We start from the raw sequence: 20,584 nt of genomic DNA, 5'->3' as shown, positions 1-20,584 counted from the left end.
ACTATCACAGCATCTTCTAGCAATAAACTCTCTCAAACAGTTCTGTATGGACCATGAGATGAGGACAGGTCTGCAGACATGAGCTGCATAAATGAAGGTCAGAGATGAATAAGGAGGTTCAGATGACTTTTAGCAACCTAGACCACAGTTAAAGTTAAATTCTTGTTAGCAAAGGAAATGCACTTTGGTGCACAGCATGAGTCTGAGTATGTGTTTAAGTTGTTGAGTGTGTGCTATCAAGAAGTACTCAGTCCCCTTTTCATAAGGACAGGGCCAGGAACGACAGCCCTGCTGATGTGTGTCCTTACAACAGCAAGATTGCAGTGCTGCCTGGCAATCCAAAGTCTCCATGCTTGGGTACAAGAGTGCATGGGCACTGAGTTTGGATGTTAGGTCTCCAGAAAATCACTGTGTGCAGTGTACTCTTCAGGAAGTCCTTGAGTTGCAAACAAATACAGCTCTTAAGTCCAAACCTCCATAGGCACGATGGCTTCTTTAGTTCCAACAGAAGGTAGCAGGCTTTCTGTAGCCAAGAAATAAAAGGGGAATTGAACCAAGAAGCCGCGGATCTTTTTCAGTTCTTCCTCAGCTCGAACGGGATCTTCCTTTGCTAGTATGGGCTTGTTGATGAAGTCTCTCAGCTGAATTAAATTGTGTACTTCGTCACTGGGGAGGCACCGGAACACCTGATTCAAACACAAACAGGAAACTGAGTGATAAGTTCAAAAGGAAGCATATCCTCTTTATGAAAGATTCCTATTCCAACAGACGACATTTTTGTTTTAGGAAACATATATTAGTTTTATGTTACAGCATAAATCTGATTGAAGAATTGTTTCAAACTGCTAGATTTGCTTTCATTGAAAATCATGGCTTGATCTGTATGTGGGATATACATAAGCCATTAACCCCGGGACAAAGTCAAGCCTTATGGTATTGAATTTCATTGATGTTACTCCACATTAAGGTTAATTTTTTTTACAAAATAGTCATCTCTGAATTCACTGGATGTACTGGTCTAAGAGGAAACTTACATATTTTCTCTAACTTTTTGTTTTGAAAAAGGGTTAAAACTACTTTCATTAGTGTTATCAGTTGTGCACTTATTTTGCTCAGTTGTTTCAATTTTCAATTAAAAGAAGTTTCAGATATTGCGTCACTTCACAATACTTTGTGTGTGTGTTGTGTGTGTGTGTGTGTGTGTGTAGGGTAGGTAAAGTATCAGGCTTTTCTGCCCTCCCACCATTGGGCTTAATGGTGGATCCTTGCGGCACTGAATGTGTGCCTGATGGCAGACACCTGGAATAGGGTGTGGGCATGCAAAGGTGGGCACACCTGGGCTGAGGGACTGGGCTTATAAGGGTGGCACAGCAGAGTGCAGTGTGATGGTGTGGTGTCAAAGATGGAGGAGTGCAGCGGAGAGTGACGGAGTGCAATGGAGTACCGGGACTACAGAAGCATGAAGACAACAGGCCTGGCTGCGTGAGAGTGTGTGTGTGTGTTTGCGTGAGTGTGTGTGTGTATGTGTGTATTGGGTTATAGGCCAGAAGTGTGGGGAGTGCTCTCATCAGAGACAGAGTGGGGAGCACAACAGGTGGATCAAGTGAAATACACTGCTAAGGGGAGCAGCATGTGAGACAGGAGAGGCCTGCTGCACCATATGTGGGTTAGTTCCCTGGCAGGGGATCGAACTCAGGCCGCAGTGGTGAGAGCGCTAAGACTTAACCCCTAGGCCACCAGGGAGATTTCCTCAACATATTTTTCCTAAAAATAAGACCATGTACTTAAATAACCACAACATCATTCTCTGGATTTAGAAAAATCCATTGTGTGTCATATAAGATATAGTTCACATTCAGATTTATTTGTTATTCCAAAAATGTCTTTTATATATATTACCTCCACCCCCCACAAAGAGGCTGGGCACAGCAGATCAAATATAAAGCCCCATAGACCGTTGTCATGATTCATGAGGAATAGTGAAGCCGCCATTGTAGAAGGGACTCTGGAAGTCATGAAGGAAAACTCACTCTTCCCCAATTTCTGATAGATGGTCAATGGATCTCAGTTTAAATATTTTCTATGACAGGAATCTGGCTACTTAATGGAGTAACCTGTTACACTGTGGGACAACTTAACTTTTGCATGTTCTTTATCATAACCAGTGGATATAACTTAGCAGAAGATGCATTTGGCCTTCCTAACAAATGGAATTGGTTTCAAAACACCTCTCCCAAATTAGAGCTATTAATAAAGGAAATTACTCATTATTAATAAATTTCATTATAAGAATGGAAACCACTTACCATACAGTAAGTGCTAAATACATTTAACAGATTATTCTCTATTCTCATAATCACCCTAGCAAAAAATCACTCTCCCAATTTGTAAAAGAGAGGTTCAGAAAGTCAAGTCACTATACGTGGTGATATCAACAGTGATTTGGTGAGCTGTGAGCTGGATAGAACCTTGATCTGACTCACTTTTTGGTATCATATGCTTCTTTAAAATATTAACTATGATGTTTTTTGACACTGTTTTTTAAGCGTCTACAAAAGGCATTTTACCATAATTTAGAGGTTTTTTTTTTTTTTTTTAAACATTTATTTATTTATTTATTTATACAAGCACTGGGTACAGTCAGAAGCACGGAAGGGTGAGAGAATTCACCAGAGCCAGAGCAGGGAGCAGAGCAGGAAGATGATGAAGCACACTGTTGAGGGGAGCAGCGGGCGGCAGGAGAGGTCTGCGCGCCATGTGGAACCCTCACCCGGTGGCCAGGGACCAAACCGGCACTGCAGAGGCTGCGGGCAGCTTCGCAACCCAGCGCGCAACCACTGCGCCACTGGGGAGGCCCAGTGTGTTGGTTTTTTTTACACTCATGAAGAATACTGTGTAAAAATAACTTGCAGAAATAATTATGTGCTTTTGTAATGATATTCCAGTTTAAAAAAAAAAAACGGGAGAATTATGTAAACCTACCTTATCATAAATTGTAGCATTTCGAGCTGCCGTTGAAATCCACACTTCCTTGAAGAATTTGTCACTTACTGGATCCTGAATGTCCTCACTTGGGTCAGAAAGATAGCCAAGGACAACCCTGAAACACAAGTGACCTCCAAATTGAGAAATTAAAATAATGCAGTTTGCAGTAAGGCATTATTTATACTGGTGATGCAATTCAGTCACCCAACTATAGATATCAACTTACTTTTTTTCAGTTTGTCACTTCAATTTGATTTATTTAGTTCCGTGCTATTGTTTCACATCTTTCTTAACATTTTGACAATACAGGATTTCTCCCTTCAGGTGTGGTCACCTGAGCTCTCCCACCACCAGAGCACCCACCGGCCTCTGCCATAGTTCATTGTGCTCTCCTGCCTTCCACCCCCACCCCTGTTCCACTCCCTCCCTTCCTCTCTTGGATGACTCAGATCAAAGGTCAGTTTTCAAGAGTTGGTTTTAAAGCTTGTCTTTGGTTTCTCTATATTCCACATCTGGTATTTATCTTTCTCCTTCTGGCTTATTTTGCATAGCATCATCCCTTCCTATTCCATCCACGTTGCCTGAACTGGTATGAGTTTATATATATATTTTTGATAGCTGACTCATATTCCATCATATCTTCTTGATTCACTTATCTGTTTTGGGGTATTTGGGTTGTTTCCATAGCTTGGATACTATAAATAGTGCTACACTGAACATGGGGTATAGGATTCCTTTCAAATTAGTGTTTTTGTGTTCTTTGGGTAGATACCTAGGAGTAGAATTGCTGGATTTTATGGCAGATCCATTTTTACTCTTTTGAGGACCACCCATACTGCTTTCCATAGGGACTGAACCAGTCTACAGTCCCACCAACAGTGAAGGAGGGTTCCATTTTCTCCACACCCTCACCAGCACTTGATATTTCTTTTTTTTTTTTTTTAACATACCCTACACACTGCTATGAGTACACCATTACTGCAGTTTAGATTTGCATTTCCCTGATGATAAGTGACGATGAACATTTTTTCATGTGCCTGATGGCCATATGGATGTCTTCTCTGAAGTGGTTTTTTTTTTGCTCTTCTGCCATTTTTTTGGATTGGGTTGTCTGCTTTGTTTTTGTTGAGCTGTGTAAGCTCTTTTTTTTTTTTTTTTTTTTTTTTTAAGATTTATTTACGTTGTGTAGAAGAACTGGGCTGTAGGCCAGAAGTTTGGGGGGAGGGGTGAGAGGATTCACCAGAGACAGATTGGGGAGCAGAGATGAATTCACTGACCTATACTGCTAAGGGGAGCAGCGGATAAGACAGGAGAGCTCTGCTGCACTATATGTGGGTCAGCTCCCTGGCCGGGGATCAAACTTTGGCAGTCGTGATAGCGCTGAGACTTAACCCCTCAGCTACTAGGGAGGCCCTGTGTAAGCTCTTTGTAGATCTTTGACATCAGTTCCTTATCTGATTTATGGTGTGCAAGTATTTTCTCCCAATCTGTAGGGTGTCTCTTTGTTTTGGATGCTGTCTTCTTTGCTGTACAAATGCTTTTTAATTTGTTGTATTTCAAAGACTTTTTCTCACATGCCTGTTAGGTTCAAGGACTATTAAACAGGCTTGTGCACTGGATAGAGCAGAGGGGAAAAAGCCCTCAGAAGAACTTTAACTTTTATTTTATCTTATTTTTAATTATTTAATTATTTATACATTCAAGAACTGGGTGGGGTACAGGCCAGAGGTGTGGGGGAGGTGAGAGGATTCATCAGAGACAGAGTGGGGAACAGAACAGCTAGATAGACCAAGATACACTGCTGAGGGGAGCAGCAGGAATGTCAGGAGAGGTCTGCTGCACCATGTAGGTAGCACCCTGGCCAGGGATTGAACTTGTGCTGCAGTGGCTGTGGATAGCTTCATAGGTTGCGTCTTAACCCCTTGTGCCACCAGGGAGGCCCTGAACTTTGACTTTTATACTGAGTAAAACATATACTTACTGCAGATACTGCATCAGAGGAGTGACAGGATCTGACTCACTTATTAAACAAGCTACTGTACTGAGGATGGACTGTTTCGGGCAAGAGTTAAAACTGGAAGAGCAGACAGGGGCTACTACAGTAATATAGGTAAAAAATGATGGGGGCTTGGAGGGTGGAGATCAAAATCAACATGTTTTACTAATAGAGAAGATATTGATTGAGTATAAAAAAATCAGACATCAACCAAAACTAAAAGGTGTTTGGTTGGAGCAATTAGGACAATGCAGTTGCCATTTGTTGAGATGGGGAATTCTAAGGGTAGAACCAGTTTGTGGAGGAAGATCAGGAACTCAATTTGAAACCTGTTGAGACATCTATTAAATATTCAAGTGGCAATGCCATGTAGGCAGTTGGACAAATAACTCTGGAGTTTGAGGAAAAACTTGGCTAGGTGATATAAATTTAATATCTACCCTCATATATAGTCATAAAGCCATGTGACTTTAACTGAGGTTTAAAAAGGGGCATAGGGCCTCCCTGGTGGCCTAGGGTTAAGTCTCAGTGCTATCACCTCTATGGCATGAGTTTAATTCCTGGCCAGGGACTTAACCCACATTGTGCAGCAGACCTCTCCTGTCTCACATGCTTCTCCCCTCAGCAGTATATTTCAGTAAATCCACTTGTTCTGCTCCCCACTCTATCTCTAATGAATCCTCTCACCCCTCAAACCTCTGGTCTGTACCCCAGTTCTTCTATGCAAAAAAAAGGAGTGTAGACAGAGATGAGGACCCAATGAATCTCAACAGTAGAGGAGCCGCTAGTGAGCAGAGGATGTGATATGTTAGAACTACACAAAGTAGTATATCATGTAGAACTATGATAAATTCAGAGGATAATTAACCACTGGATTTAATGGTGTGGAGGTCATTATAGTATTATCTTCTTTGTAGTTAAATTAATGTAGAATTACATCATCATTTTTAATGGCTCCATAATTTCCATTCATGGGAAATTTATTTAACCAATTATTTTATTTGTGGCACTTTGGGTGGTGTACAGGTTTTATTTACTGCATACAATGCTACAATGAACATAATTTACTCATCACATATAATAGTTGTGAATTTCAATTATTTCACTAAGAAAAATTTTAGAATTAAATTCCTGGGTCAAAGAATAGGCAAAATTTACTGCAAGAATGGCAGTTCCAAATCATATGCTATTAATTAACCGGGCAGGTGCTCCTAATAATTTCCAACATTATCTATCCCTGAAAAATCTTGGTCAGTTTTATAGGGATAAGAGGGCATTTCATTTTTACTATCGGTCTTCACTTATTCTACTATGGAAAAAATCCTTAAAATAAATGTACCTGGCACCACAGTTTCACTAGGATTCTTAGAGTTTTATAGCCTTAAAATTTTATTTCTACATTAAATAATGTCTCCCTCAGACTATAAAGGAATGACTTTAAAAAGGATTTAAGGGGTGATGTTTGTAGTTATATAAGACCCAAAGTTATTAAGACCCAAAGCAAAATTATACTGCATCATATTTGAAGGACAGTTCAAGTTATGACAGTAAGTCAATTATAATTCCTTTCATTTGAGTCAGTGCTAACCAGCTGAACATTGAAAAGAGTATTTCTGTGATTTTCCTTTCAATTTAGGTAAGAGGTAAGGCAATGTGTACATGAAAATATCAGTTAAGAGCTTACCTGTAGAAAAAAAATGTTTAAATAAGTTTATACAGGGCCTCTCCTGGTGGCACAGGCAGTTGACCACAGTGTTGTGAAGCTGTCCACAGCCTCTGCAGCGCAGGTTTGATCCCAGCCGGCAGGGGAGTTACCTACATGGCGCGGTAGACCTCTCCTGTGTCACCTGCTGCTCCCCTCAGCAGTGTATTTCAGTCAGCCTGCCTGTTCTGTTCCCCACTCTGTCTCTGGTGAATCCTCTCACCCTCCCGTGCATCTGGCCTGTACCCCGGTTCTTGTGTAAAATAAATAAATCTTTAAAAAAAAGTCTACACAGATAGTATTAGGTAGTAAGTTACTTTCCCTGTCAGTTTTTTTTTTTTTAATAGAGGCATGTTATTTATTTGTTTGTTTGTTTATACATGCACTGGGTACAGTCAGAAGCGCGGGAGGGTGAGAGAATTCACCAGAGCCAGAGCGGGGATCAGAGCAGGCAGAAGGACCGAAGTACACTGCTGAGGGGAGCAGTGGGCGGCAGGAGAGGTCTGCGCCCCATGCGGGACCCTCCTCTGGTGGCCGGGGAGCAGCCGGGGATCGAACCGGCGCCGCAGAGGCCGCGGGCAGCTTCGCAACCCAGCGCTCAACTGCTGCGCCACTGTGGAGGCCCATCCCTGTCAGCTTTTTAATTGCGAAAAATTTATATGAAAATGCACAACAAATTAACATAAAGTACTCTGGATATTCTTTGGAAGACTAGGGCTTAAGAGAAAACTACTTTGATATTATTTTGATGTTTCAATTACAGAACGTTTATGCATCAGTGGGACAGTAAGAAACTGCAGAAAATACTTTCCTTTCTTTCCATTCTGCATGTCTATCACTTTAAATGATTCTGAGCTCTGCTTGTGTGGATAACCACTTCTGTTGAGGGATGGTTTCATCTGTACAGTTTGGATAATTTTCTAGGACGTAATGAACTGCTCCGCACATAGTTGTGACATTCAGTGCAGTACCCTGATGGTGGATTCTATTTAGAATTGATTTCACATTGAAATGTGTCTCTGTTTCTATTCAAAAATAGCCCCAGATGGAAAACAGACTGAACTTGCATTTCTTTTTTTTTTTTAGAGAGAAAATGACTGTACTCTAGGCTACAATATTTATCTTGGAGAACATCTAATAAAAAGACCTAAAATCAACACAAAGTTTTTGTGGTGATTTTTAACATAGTATCTGATTTTGCCACTGAGGCAAACTGAAAATGATTGTTCAAGAACAACTGTCTTTTTATGGCAGTTTGAAAATTACCAGGAAAACTAAAAGCACCTAGGAATAAATGTAGCATGAAATAGATATGTGTAGAAAAAGAAAAAGAAAACTCTAGTGATTATTGAAGAACCTCCCTCACTCCCAATAATAAAAACACTAGAGCTTATTTAAAAATAAAATAATTTGGATAGACTGAAATTTATACATTGTCCTCCCATAGGATGCCCTTCCTTTCTTATATTAAGCTTTAAATCCACTGTAATCCCAATAAAAACTAATAAGAAAACTTGCATAAATAATTCTAGAGTCCTCGTGGAAGGATAAACATTTAAGAGTAGACAAGATTACTATAGAAAAGAATACTTATTTGGGAAAAGGTATGGCAAGAAATAGTATTAAAATGTATGATTGTAATAATTAAAATGGTATCACACTGCCATGAAAGTAAATAGACTTTCATCAGAATTCAATAGACTTAGAGATGTATTGGGATATTTGGCAATTTTGTTTGGAGGTGCATTCCATATTAGAGGGACACAGAGCACCATACTATTCTGAATCAATTGGTTTATTGAGGGGAAAGAGAGTTACCGCCTTATTTCTTATATTGAAATAAATTGCAGATATTACATATAAAAAGTAATATCAAACAAGCACTAGAAGAAAATATGAGTAAATATTTGATCTTGGGCTGGTATAGTTATAATATAGCATAAAAGGAGAAAAACAACAATAAAAAACTGATTAACAAGAATTGAAAGTTTCCTAAAATATGGTTAAAGGGCAACTGACAAATCATTTTTGGATCAAAATTCCCAGAAGACATATTCGTTAGCTTCATCTACCTAAATTCTTATAAATCATTATGAGAAAATGAAATATTCCAAGAAAATGGGCCAAGGTCATCAACAGAAAAGGTAATTGACAAAAGGACACTTACATATGATTAATGAGCAAACATTTTTGGGGAGAGGGGTAGGAAAACTGTCAAAAACAACTACTTTAATTAAACCAAAAAATTCATGGGAGAGCTGAAATGCAGTTCCCCAATACCATAAATTATGCAGTGGAGTTTCCCACATTTGGGGAAATCAGGGTTCAGCACACCTGGGGTGCAATGGGGGAGCCTCATCTGTGAAGACCACCTTCACGATCATGGTGTCTCCCCTGCCAGGTAAGTAAGAAAAAATTTTTAAAAACCTTCAACAACACAAATTAAAATAATGAAATTTCATTTGAAATCTACCAAACTGGTAAAGATTAAGTAAATAATAGGACTCAGTTAAGGTGGAGAATAAGCTCTCTAAAACATTATTGGTGAAACAATAAGAAATTAGAGGACAAAAGGAAACTTCACACTTCCTCTAACTAGAAATTCCCTAGCTAGGATTTAGTCAAGGAAATGAGTAAGAAGGTAAACAAGAGGCAGATATAACCATCTTTTATATAAGAAAAAAATCTGCCTATAAATGAGGTATTAATTAAAGAAATTACGGCATACTCATTCTATTTATTACAGCACATTTAATACAGTACATCTGCTAAATGTACTTAATGACATGGTAAAGTATGCTATTATTTAAATAACAAATCATGTTGTAGAACTGCAAGATCCTAATTATGTTGTTTTAAAAAGAAATACAGTACAGTAATATTTGCATAGAAAAAGTGAAATAACATATATCAAATGTGAACATTTTCAGCAGTGGATGGTGGGATTACAGAGGAAGTTAATTTTTTTTAACACTTTTCTATATTTTCCAAAATTTCTACATAAAAATAGGTTGTAATCAGGACCTTCTAACTGTAATTATTTTGCATTTAGTAAGTTAAAAGAAGTCCACTACTCTGCAGAGAATACTTAAGTTCTCTAGGAACTGAACATGCATGACATTTATTTTTAGTTTATACAAGAAAATGTTTCCTTTATATATGCTACAGTAGGCAATTGATGTGTTGATTAACAAGACGTTAATTTTAAACTCAGTCCCTGCTAAATAAAAAAAATTCACATTAGAAGCTAATTGAAATGTCAATGGTTTGAAAAAAAAATCTTACTGGCAAAACAATCAATAACAAAGGCAATAGACACAGCAGTAAAAGCTGCGGAAAGGTATTGACAGATTTTGAAGAATGGATTTGCTGAGCTCCTTGGGCAGCGAGAGCAGAAAGAAGTCTCTGGAACAGAAGCATGTCTTAGTTCTGGACTGTTAGACATGAAGGAAAAGGCTGCCAGCATGTCCAGGGAGTGGGGATGCTCAATGACCACCTAACTATCTACAAAGAAGCCAGTTCCCAAACTTGACCATATGCTGGAAGGGTTAAAGCAGTAGCTCTGGGAGGTGCTTCTGTGCAGTGCCTTCTGTAAGTTTGCCCTCAATCAGGAACACTAGATGCATCTCACCGTAGTGCCCACTGAAATCCCATCCTGGCAAATGTAGTTGTAGAGTGAGAGTTGTGACTCACTGCAAACACCTGGAGTGGAGAAAAGTAGGGTTGCTGCACAGACAAGAGGGGATGCCTAGCATGTGTGTGAACAAGGAGAAGAGTAAACAAGGAGAAAAGAAGCTTTGGGGAGCAACATTTGAGGATAGGACACAGATAATGGCAGAGCAGAAAAAGGGACCAGGAAAAAGACTAATTATAATAAAGTAAAAATCAAAATCAACAAGTAACTATAAACCAGAGACATACTATGGAGGGGGGGAGGGTCAAAATAAGGGGGGTGGGAATTGTATGGGGACTATAACCATGATGAAAATGCATACATTGTGCAAAAATGAAAAATGATGTAAAAATATATAAAATAAAATAAAAAATAGTGCTAAAAATAAAGTGTTGGTTTTCAATAAAAATAACAAGAACTATTAAAATATAACATGTTTGTGCCACATAAAGTCATCTCATACCAATGATGGTTCACAGGGACATTGGGCAGTGGTATTGTGGGACAGTTTCAGATAAAGAACCTGGGGAAGATGGTGTGTGTCCTCTGGTTTCCAGACCCTAGAGCAGTGGAAATCCGTGAGAGACAGAGCTATAGAGGACCCACCTAAAGCACTGCAGCCGAAGTCCTTGGGCAAACCGGCCAGCCTGATACTCTTCTCCATCCATCACTGAAGGGACCATCTCCGTGTCCTGCACTATAACAGCCATTTCACTGTCTCGCTTTCCCAGCATGCTTCGGTCATTTATGTTGGCAGAGCCTACATGGGGTACAGTGTAATTGAACAATTTTCCCTATACATATTTGCCCTCCCCATTAAATTCTTGCTAAGAAAACCCTAAATTTGTTCAGGTTGTCAAGAGATGTAATGCTTTAAAGAGGAGAAACCCTCCTCTAACCCAGGGATTAATCTTGACCACTTTGAGGCAGCCAAGGTAAATTCACTATTTACACAGCGATTAGCTTAGTTACGGGCACTTGATACAATTTTAGTCAGTGTGACCCAAAAGGAAATTTTTCTCCTTTTTATAATTGGACATTAGGTAAGGATGTTGTCTCTTCCAGCCTTAGGATATTTTGACTTGAAAGCCTGGATGAAGAAATCATTCCAGGCTCTGCTGAAGCCACGTTGTAACAAATAATGTTGCCACAGATAATGGCAGAGCAGAAAGAAGCAAGACCCTGGGTCTTTAAATCAGTAACCCTAGGATTTTCTAACCTTCCATTCTGTGAAACAATACATTTCATTATTGGTTCACACATTTCCAGTTGAGTTTTCTATCTTGTGGTTTAGAGGATTCTGACTGATAGAATCATCAAACACACAAAGACACACAAGTTGACTAGCTCAATAGAGAAGATGGCTTTGCTTTTACACTTAAGAATCAGACTCTGTACACTGTAATTCATGTCACACAATCACGAATGTCAAAACCCAAGAGCCTCTTAACAGTCAATAGAGTATACTCTCACAAACAGATCAGCGCTGCTGCCTTGGGGTTTCTATTCTCTAGCTGCACCTGTGGATTGTGCCAACAGCTTCAGTATCAATTTCCCTCTATCCTATTTTTAAATCCAAATGAGCCAAGAATGTTGACTTTCCCAAGTGAAGGGCAAATATGTTTATTCAACCCCGTGAGTCCTGTGCTCCTCAGTCATGTATTCAGAGACCTCATGTTTGCTTTTTGCACTCATCACTGCAGATTCATGTTTCTGAATCTCCAAAGTCCTACAAACAACAGAAAGGGCCTGAGTGACCCCTTTTCCTTTATTCCCCTCTTTCCTGAGTCACACATTTCACTGCTTCTGCAGACAAGGGGCAAAGGTGGGGCTAAATGGCTGCAAGTCTATTCTCCATGAGGAGACAGTCAGGGTGTAAGGAGAAAGCAGCTCGACCACATGCCCAAAGGATGGGTCATCAGAAAAAGCTGCCCCTTTGATGACCTTATGGCCATTGTCAATACACAAATCTGTGCTAACTGCTATGTGAATGGTGGCCCACAGTGGCCTTGGGTGGCCAACAGTGGAACACCTCACAGAAATATGGCAGCACTGTGCAAGTGTTGTAAAGTGAGAATCTTTGAAACACTGTTTCGTGAACAACAAATAATCCTTTGTAATTAACATTTGACTATGTTATAAATCTCGTAGCTTCTATCTTTGGGTTTGACAGATGGCCTAACATTAAAGTGGGCAAGGTCATGTTATCTTTCTCACCTTTAATTTGATCTTTTATAAACTGAGATCATAATGTAGACCTCCTAGGGTTTTTGTGAGAATTAAGCAAGATCATGTGAAAGCACTTTCTGATCTATAAACTACAAATGTTAATTATCATTGGCATTATTAACAAGTACTTGTTAACTCTAATACCTGCATCAGAGAATGCTACCATAGGAAGGCAAAATTTGTTGGCATGTAACATTTGTATCAAAGAAATCTCTCTGGGTTAATCATTTCCCACTCAGGTGTGTGAAGTGTAAGGAGGTAAAGTTCTAACAATGGTCTGGGACTGTACTGACCTAGAGTCCCTGCAGAGGCCACTCTCCTGCTGGGAGTTGCTGCAATGGGAGAACCTTTTCACTGTCAGGAAAAAGAGGTGTGAGCCACCCTGGGAAGGTTTAAACACACACTCTCTCTCTCTCTTTCTCTCTCTCCGCACCCCCCCCCCTTCCAGGCTCCCATGCTAGCAGAGGGAGGAATACATTTCAGGCTTGCTGAGCTAGAATTCTTTGACACAGGGTGCGGTGCTTGTATTTCAGGGGCCAACATGGAATTACCCACAGGACTGTGAAGAAAGATTTAGAAAATTATAGATGTATTTAATTGCTCAGATACTGAAAATGAGGTATTGATGGATTTAAATGCTACTGACAGTCTTGTTAAATGTTCCCATATTCTGCATATAATTTTAGAACAGCAGATATGGTATATTCTCAATTCTATATAAAATGAGGAAGAGAGAAGAAGGGATCTAGATAAGGTATTGAATTTTTAAGAGCGGCAAGTACTTCTGGCAAAGAGATGAAGACAATATGGGGAATTTTGACCTTGTACTCTATACACACCCTTAGAGTTTGAATTGTTTACAACAATATGCTTTGGACTCATGTATTACATTTTATGTGGTGTTTTTATTTGGATATGGACTTGATAATTTAAAACCACTTAATTTTCTGATTCTCAGTTTGGTTTCTCTATAGTCCACATATTAGTGACAACATCTGGTGTTTATCTCAATTAAAAATATTAGATAAATAACTTTTAAAAATAAAGCCATTTAATTTTTAGAAAATGATCTATGCTAAATCTGCTAATGTCATGGAACTTTTAAAACTCTTTTGCAAAATGCAAAAGAGTATATGAAAACACATCTGCAAAACTTTGGCAATAATAAAATAAACAGGACTGAATTTATCACCCAGGATGAAAAACAGAACAGTACCATATCCGGAAGTCCTCAAGTGTCTTCCAATGTATGTCCTTCCCTTCCGGAGAGGGAGACTTTCTTTTTTTACTTTTTAATTCATTATTTTCTTACATTGTTGTTATTTTTTGGACAGCATTTGATTTCTCCCCTCAGGTGCGGTCCCCATAGTTTTCCCACCAACATAACCCCCATGATCTATTACCACAGTCCCTTGTGCTCTTCCCTTCCCTGTTTTGAGCCCTTTCCGAGAGGAAGACTTTCTAAAGAATTTTGTGTTCATCATATTCTACATATTTTCCTAATCAAAAAAAGTTCACTTTTGACTTATTTTTAATTTTTATAAATGCAATCATGTGATAAATAATCCTTTTTCAGATTTGTATCTTTCACTCAATATTAAGACTTTGGGATTATCTGTCTGCAATTATAATGCATTATTTTCCTGAAATGAGTACACCAGGATTTATTTATTCATTCTCTTGTTAATGGATGTGGGTTGCTTTCAGAGTTTTGCTCTGATACACAATTGTGTTCTACGTGATTTTGTGTCTGTTTCCTGGTTCCACAAGTGAAGTTGGGGCTCTTATAAACAGGAGTGCACTGTGAGCTGCTGTGTGTGACTTTATTTGTTAAGAATCATGCAGAATGTTCTAGCTGTTTCCAATTTATATTCCTACTAGCAGTGGAGGCCACTTCCTGGTACTCCACAGCCTGATCAGTATTTGAATTGTCCAACTTTTTCATGTTTGCCAATTGGTAATTTTAAAAACTGTTCCTTATCTCATTATATTAATGAAAATGAACATCTTTTATGTTTATGGGCCTCAGGTATTTCCTCTTTCATGAAGTTTCTATACAATTTCCTTTGCCTATTTTCTTTTGAATGTTATCTTTTCTGTTTGGTTTATAGGAGTTCTTTGTGTGTTCTGAACATTGTGTGTTGTGAATATCTTCTTTCAATTTATAGTTTCTCTTTTTATTCTCTTTATAGTGTATTTTAATGAATGAAGTTCTGGATTTGGATTCAGCTGGATTTATCTTTCCTTCATAGTTCATGAGTTTTTTTAGAACTTTTTAAAGACATTGTGAATCCTTCTGTGGCAGGTAGAATAGTGACCTATAAAATGACCATGTCCCAGTCCTCAACTTTGGTGAATATATTATGTTACCATCACAATGGGACTTTAGGCTGCAGATGGAATTAAAGTCGCTAATCAGCCGCCCTTAACACTGGGAGAGTCACCTGGGCTCTCTAGGTGAAAACAATGTACTCACAAGGGCCCTTACAGGTAATGGAGAGTTAGAGGGAGAAATGATTGCAGAAGAATGGGTTAATGCTTTAGGAAATGTTTCTGTCTTCAAATGTTTCTGTCTTCTGTCCCAGAAAAGGAATGTGGGCAGCTTCTAGAAAATGCAAGGAAATGGACTCTCCTTTAAGACTGCAGGAAGGATTGTAGCTCTGCCCACACCCAGATTTTAACCCAGTCAGACCTAGGTGGGCTTTTTAACCTGCAGCACTGTTAGATAATGTATTTGTGCTGATTTAAGTCATTAAGTTTGCAGTCATTTGTTATGGCAGTGACAGACAACCAATACACCAAATTCAATCCTGTATATTTGCTTTAAAGAAAATCTTATTCTCCTACTAATCCCAAATAGGTACTCCATAGTTTCCACCTACTTGTGTCCCCTGTGTCTCCTGATGAGAAGTTTATGCCAAGACTGCACGTGAGTGAGCATCACCGGGGAATTTTTTAAACATAATTATGCCAAAAACAGAAGCAAAATAATCCTGATGTTGGGTTTCAAACCAGACCAATTCATCAGAACTTCTGAAAGTATGAACCAGTCATCAATATTTTTCCCAATACCACTCCGTCGCTTTATCTGTCGTCCATTAATATATCTTTTGGGGGATTTATTTTATTTTTATCATTAATTGTTTGGCCACTGGTTTATAGCCCAGATAATATTTAGGAGTATACCTTCACATCCAGACAAATTTGAGATATACTTTGAAGTAAATTTGCAGACACCAATAAACTTTCCCCTAAGTGATGTATTTTCTAAATACCTCGGGTGATTTTAATGCAGCCAGGGTTGAGACTCTTAGGACCAGATCGAATGTGATCCCTAATTCGTAGTTTTCCACCTATGCACCCTTGTTGATTGCTTCTGGATCTGCTTGCCCCTATCACCGCAATATCCATCCTGCTGATTCTCATGCAGGTGGATAGACTACCTGACTCTCCTCTAGCGTCGATATCTGTAGGGCAGTGACGCAGTTTCCATCATGGTTGCTAGCTCCCTGTTGTGCTTTGCAGGGGATTAGTGAATATTAAAATTGTTTCACTCAGTCAAAAGGATAGTCAACCTAAATTCTACTTAAGGTTAGTCTTGTTTTGTTTAGGAAAGTTAGTAAATACAAGTTTGGTTAAGTGCCAATATTAAAATGGACTTGAAAATCAGAATTGGTCACAGATTTCATGACTAGTAGGGCCGCCCAGGGCAACAGATAATGAAATCTATACACGAAAGATATTTTTAATGTGAGAAAATAAATATTTGCTAATGAGGAAAAAAATGAGGATAATTAGTCATTTTTCTTATGTCGATTATTCAATAATTCTGGCATAAATTTGCCAAGGTACAAAATTAATCACAGGTTACTTGAACTTCTTTTATGTTTAAGACCGATAAAATATTCTCAACCTAACTTCCCAAACTCCTCTATGAGAATTTTAAACATGGTTCTCTGTATTATGAACAATATGTGAGAACAGCAATGAAAATCCCATTTAAAATTAAAGTTTCCAGGGCCTCTCCTGGTGGCACAGCGGTTGAGCACTGAGTTGCGAAGCTGCCTGCAGCCTCTGCAGCGCCAGTTCGATCCCCGGCCACAGGCGAGGGTCCCACATAGCGCGCAGACCTCTCCTGCCGCCCGCTGCTCCCCTCAAGCAGTGTGTTTCGTCAGTCTGCCTGTTCTGTTCCCGGCTCTGGCTCTGGTGAATTCTCTCACCCTCCCGCGCTTCTGACTGTACCCAGTGCTTGTATAAATAAATACATAAATCTTTAAAAAAATTTAAATTAAATTAAAGTTTCCAGGGAGGAAAAAAAAAGTACCTACAGACTTTTTCTTAGGGGAAATCTGTTCTTCCCTTGGGGAAGGACTAAAGAAAGACCCAGCCTTCACAGACTGAAGGGAGACCTACCCATCCTCACTAGGCTACAGCCTTAGTATCAAGAGAATTAATAAGAATTATATACAAATTGATCAATTGTTGCTAGTCTAAATAAATTGCTGCCTTTGAGGATTCAAAGATTTTTCTAGAAAGCAAGTGAATCAACAATCTCAACAAATCTATTTAACTGTTAGCTCTGTTACTGAAAACTACTTTGCATTTCTGCTTCATTTAAAGTAAAGCAGGTTGTGGGCCTCCCCGGTGGCGCAGCGGTTGAGCGCTGGGTTGCGAAGCTGCCCGCAGCCTCTGTGGCGCCGGTTCGATCCCTGGCTGCTCCCCGGCCACTGGAGGAGGGTCCCACATGGCGCGCAGACCTCTCCTGCCGCCCGCTGCTCCCCTCAGCAGTGTACTTCGGTCCTTCTGCCTGCTCTGCTCTCCACTCTGGCTCTGGTGAATTCTCTCACCCTCCCGCGCTTCTGACTGTACCCAGTGCATGTATAAACAAAAAAAACAAACAAACAAATAAATAAATAAAGCATGCCTCTATTAAAAAAAAATAGTTTAAAAAAAAATAAAGTAAAGCAGGTTGAAAGTCAAAATGACCTCTATAAGGAAAATATTTATATCTGCCAATTTTTACTTCAAGAGTTCTTAAACCTTACTTAAGAGATCCAGTGTATTTTATTTGGCTTGTTTCATTTTTCCATTTCAGCAAACATTAATATTTTTCCCTTCCCACTGTCACTGCCAACTTTAATATAAAAAAATTGTAAGATTGGCTTCTGAAGAGCAAGGCAAGTAGCTTTGGGAAATAAGAGAAACATTCTTTATTAGGGGAAGAAATAAACCCCTATAGGGAGTTTCAATCCCTATAAAGCAAGATATTGAAGATGTATTTTTTCTTAAATGCCCTCAATAAGTATTAAGCTCTTGCCTACACAAGCATGTGAGAGTATATGTATATACAGAGTGTATATATTTTTCTGACTTCACAACTTCTTTTTTTTTAAGATTTATTTATTTATGCATACAAGAACTGGGGCACAGGCCAGTGATTGGGGGGGGGGGGGGGGCTGAGAAGATTCACCAAAGACAGCGTGGGGAACAGAACAGGCAGACAGACTGAAATACACTGCTGAGGGGAGCAGCGGGCAAGACAGGAGAGGTCTGCTTCGCCATGTGGGTTTCTCCCTGGCCGGGGATCAAACTCATGCTGCTGTGGCTGCGGATTGCTTCATAGTGCAGCGCTTAACCCTTTGCGCCACCAGGGAGGCCCACCACTACTTTTTCTTTCTTTTCAAATTCGTTTCAGATAGGAAAATCTCATTATTCCTAGACATGAGGTTTTTTTTTTCTTTAATAAGTGCAGGATCAAGATGGCCAAAGCACATTTACCGCTTAAAACTTTAAAACGCTACTCGATATTTACTTTCTTAAAGAATAGGGAAATATTTTAGTTGCAGTTATATTTTATTTAAAACAGATGAGCAGAATTCCAATAGTGGGACATATCGAACACTGACATGACTTCTCTTTTTGGTCAACTCCCTTATCTAGTTGGTTATTAACACTCAGTTTCTCATCCTGGCTTTTCATTGTTTGTGTAACATAGTAGTAGAAGGCAAAATAATTCAATGATGAGAAAATGAAGCTTTTCATATGTATAAAAGAATGAAATTGAACATCCACTCTCCGTGTTGATCTAATCTGTATAGAATGTACAACCAGTAACTCTCTCTCTCCTGAACCTGCCAGTAGGGAGAGGACTTTTGAGAAATCTGTGTATTGATTATAAGAAATGATGGCAGATTTTAGTCTATATCACATTAGTACTACACAATTTCACACAAACACAAACACACACACACACACACACACACACACACTCTCTCTCTCTCTCTCCCAAAAAGCTGCTCCTCTCTGCTTCCTAATTAGTGATATCCAAAACATAGGCTAAGGAAACAACGGTAAGCACTGAAGCAGCAATATTTTAGTATCATTTTAATTCTGACTCTTTTATAACTCAGATCTGAGGTAATGATTAGTAGATGCAAACATATGCAAATTATCATCAGTTACTCATTTGTGACATATCCTTCCCTGTTCTCCAATTCCAATCCCACAAATCCAGGCACTTGGATTCAAAATTAAAATGAGGGGATAATAAGGAATTAATGAAAGCAGACATATTACTGCACTGCTGTGTTTAAGTTGCTGCCTCTGGGTACTGTAATTTGCACAAAAGCAATTTAATTGCTCTGTACCACTGCTTCTTCATAGATAAAAATAGGAATGAGTTAGGATGCAAGAAGAAAAAAACTACCTAAGAAAAATTTAGATATTGCCCGACCATCCCTCTCAATTCAAAGGGAGCTTGGGAAGAATACAGAGAAAGATTTTTGTGTGGGGCAAGTCAACTAGCAAGGAGTGTAATTCCAGACCATGTACTTACCGATAATAACAGTGTTGTCATCAGCAATTAGCAACTTGCTGTGGACATAGATTAGCTCAGTCACTAGGTTTCCTTCTAGTGTTGAGTGTGTTCTAAGGCCACAGAATGATATGTAATTTATCCACTGGTTACCAACTGTAAATTAAAGAAGAAATTGCTCAAATCAGTATGACCAAACTCAGTAAAAGCACATAAAATTTTCTTGTCTTTCAAAATTAATATACTACTTACCCAGGTTTCAAAAACTGAAGAATAGGCTGTAGTAAGAGTGTGTGTGTGTGTGTGTGTGTGTGTGTGTGTGAGAGTGAGCGAGAGAGAGAGAGAGAGAGAGAGAGAGAGAGAGAGAGAGAGAGAGAGAGAGAGAGAGAGAGATATTTCAGAATTAACCATGGATCTACTTTTTCTATCTAAAGAGTTTTATACAGGGCCTCCCCAGTGGCGCAGTGGTTGAGCGCTGGGTTGCGAAGCTGCCCACAGCCTCTGCGGCACCAGTTCGATCCCCAGCTGCTCCCCGGCCACCGGAGGAGGGTCCCACATGGTGCGCAGACCTCTCCTGCCGCCCACTGCTCCCCTCAGCAGTGTACTTCGGTCCTTCTGCCTGCTCTGCTCCCCGCTCTGGCTCTGGTGAATTCTCTCACCCTCCTAGGCTTCTGACTGTGCATGTATAAACAAAACAAACAAACAAATAAATAATAAATAAATAAATAAAAATGCCTCTAAAAAAATAGTTTTATACAGTTAGTATGGGTGGGTAGACATTTTTAAAAAATCATATTTAATTGGATGTCTTTAAATTATATTGCTGTCTCTATGCTTACTATTTTTTCCCTAGTCTATATTTTGCATATCATTAATCAGGACACAGAGTGGAAGAGCAGAGCGGAAGGGGTGCGTGTGTGCATGTGTGTGTGTATGTGTGTGTTGGAAATTATGTAGTATTGATAGGGTGTAGGCCTAGACTATGTCTTCCTTTAGTCAAGGCAATCCAAAAATATATTCAAATATGAACATTTTATTGTAATGATTTGGTTTGTAACTACTAGAGTGCTAGTTAAAACTGAGCCAGAGGAGATTGCCCACGAATTCACTGTGACATTTGGCATCTTGGTTGACACCTGTTGCAGTTTAAATCAGACTCAAGATGTGTATCCAAACTACCTGATG

At 39.2% G+C, this 20,584-nt stretch overlaps 1 protein-coding gene across 4 annotated transcripts in view; it reads right to left on the bottom strand.

The window, feature by feature from the left end:
* Positions 1-461: 461 nt before the first annotated feature.
* PLD1 (phospholipase D1) overlaps positions 462-20,584 on the bottom strand; it is a gene marked incomplete at both ends in the record, with an annotated part of 129,235 nt that continues 109,112 nt past the window's right edge. For all 4 annotated transcript variants that reach the window (XM_084231968.1, XM_084231970.1, XM_084231969.1 and 1 more), the window contains 4 exons: positions 462-686; positions 2,983-3,100; positions 10,963-11,116; positions 19,421-19,555. In XM_084231968.1, coding sequence (XP_084088094.1) covers positions 462-686; positions 2,983-3,100; positions 10,963-11,116; positions 19,421-19,555 — 632 coding nt within the window. The remainder of the gene's footprint in view (positions 687-2,982; positions 3,101-10,962; positions 11,117-19,420; positions 19,556-20,584) is intronic.

Source organism: Talpa europaea, assembly GCF_964194135.1.
Source record: "Talpa europaea genome assembly, chromosome: 4".
NCBI classification, from domain to species: domain Eukaryota; kingdom Metazoa; phylum Chordata; class Mammalia; order Eulipotyphla; family Talpidae; genus Talpa; species Talpa europaea.
Note: the sequence above shows the minus strand (reverse complement) of the source record. Positions and strands in the feature narration are given on the sequence as shown.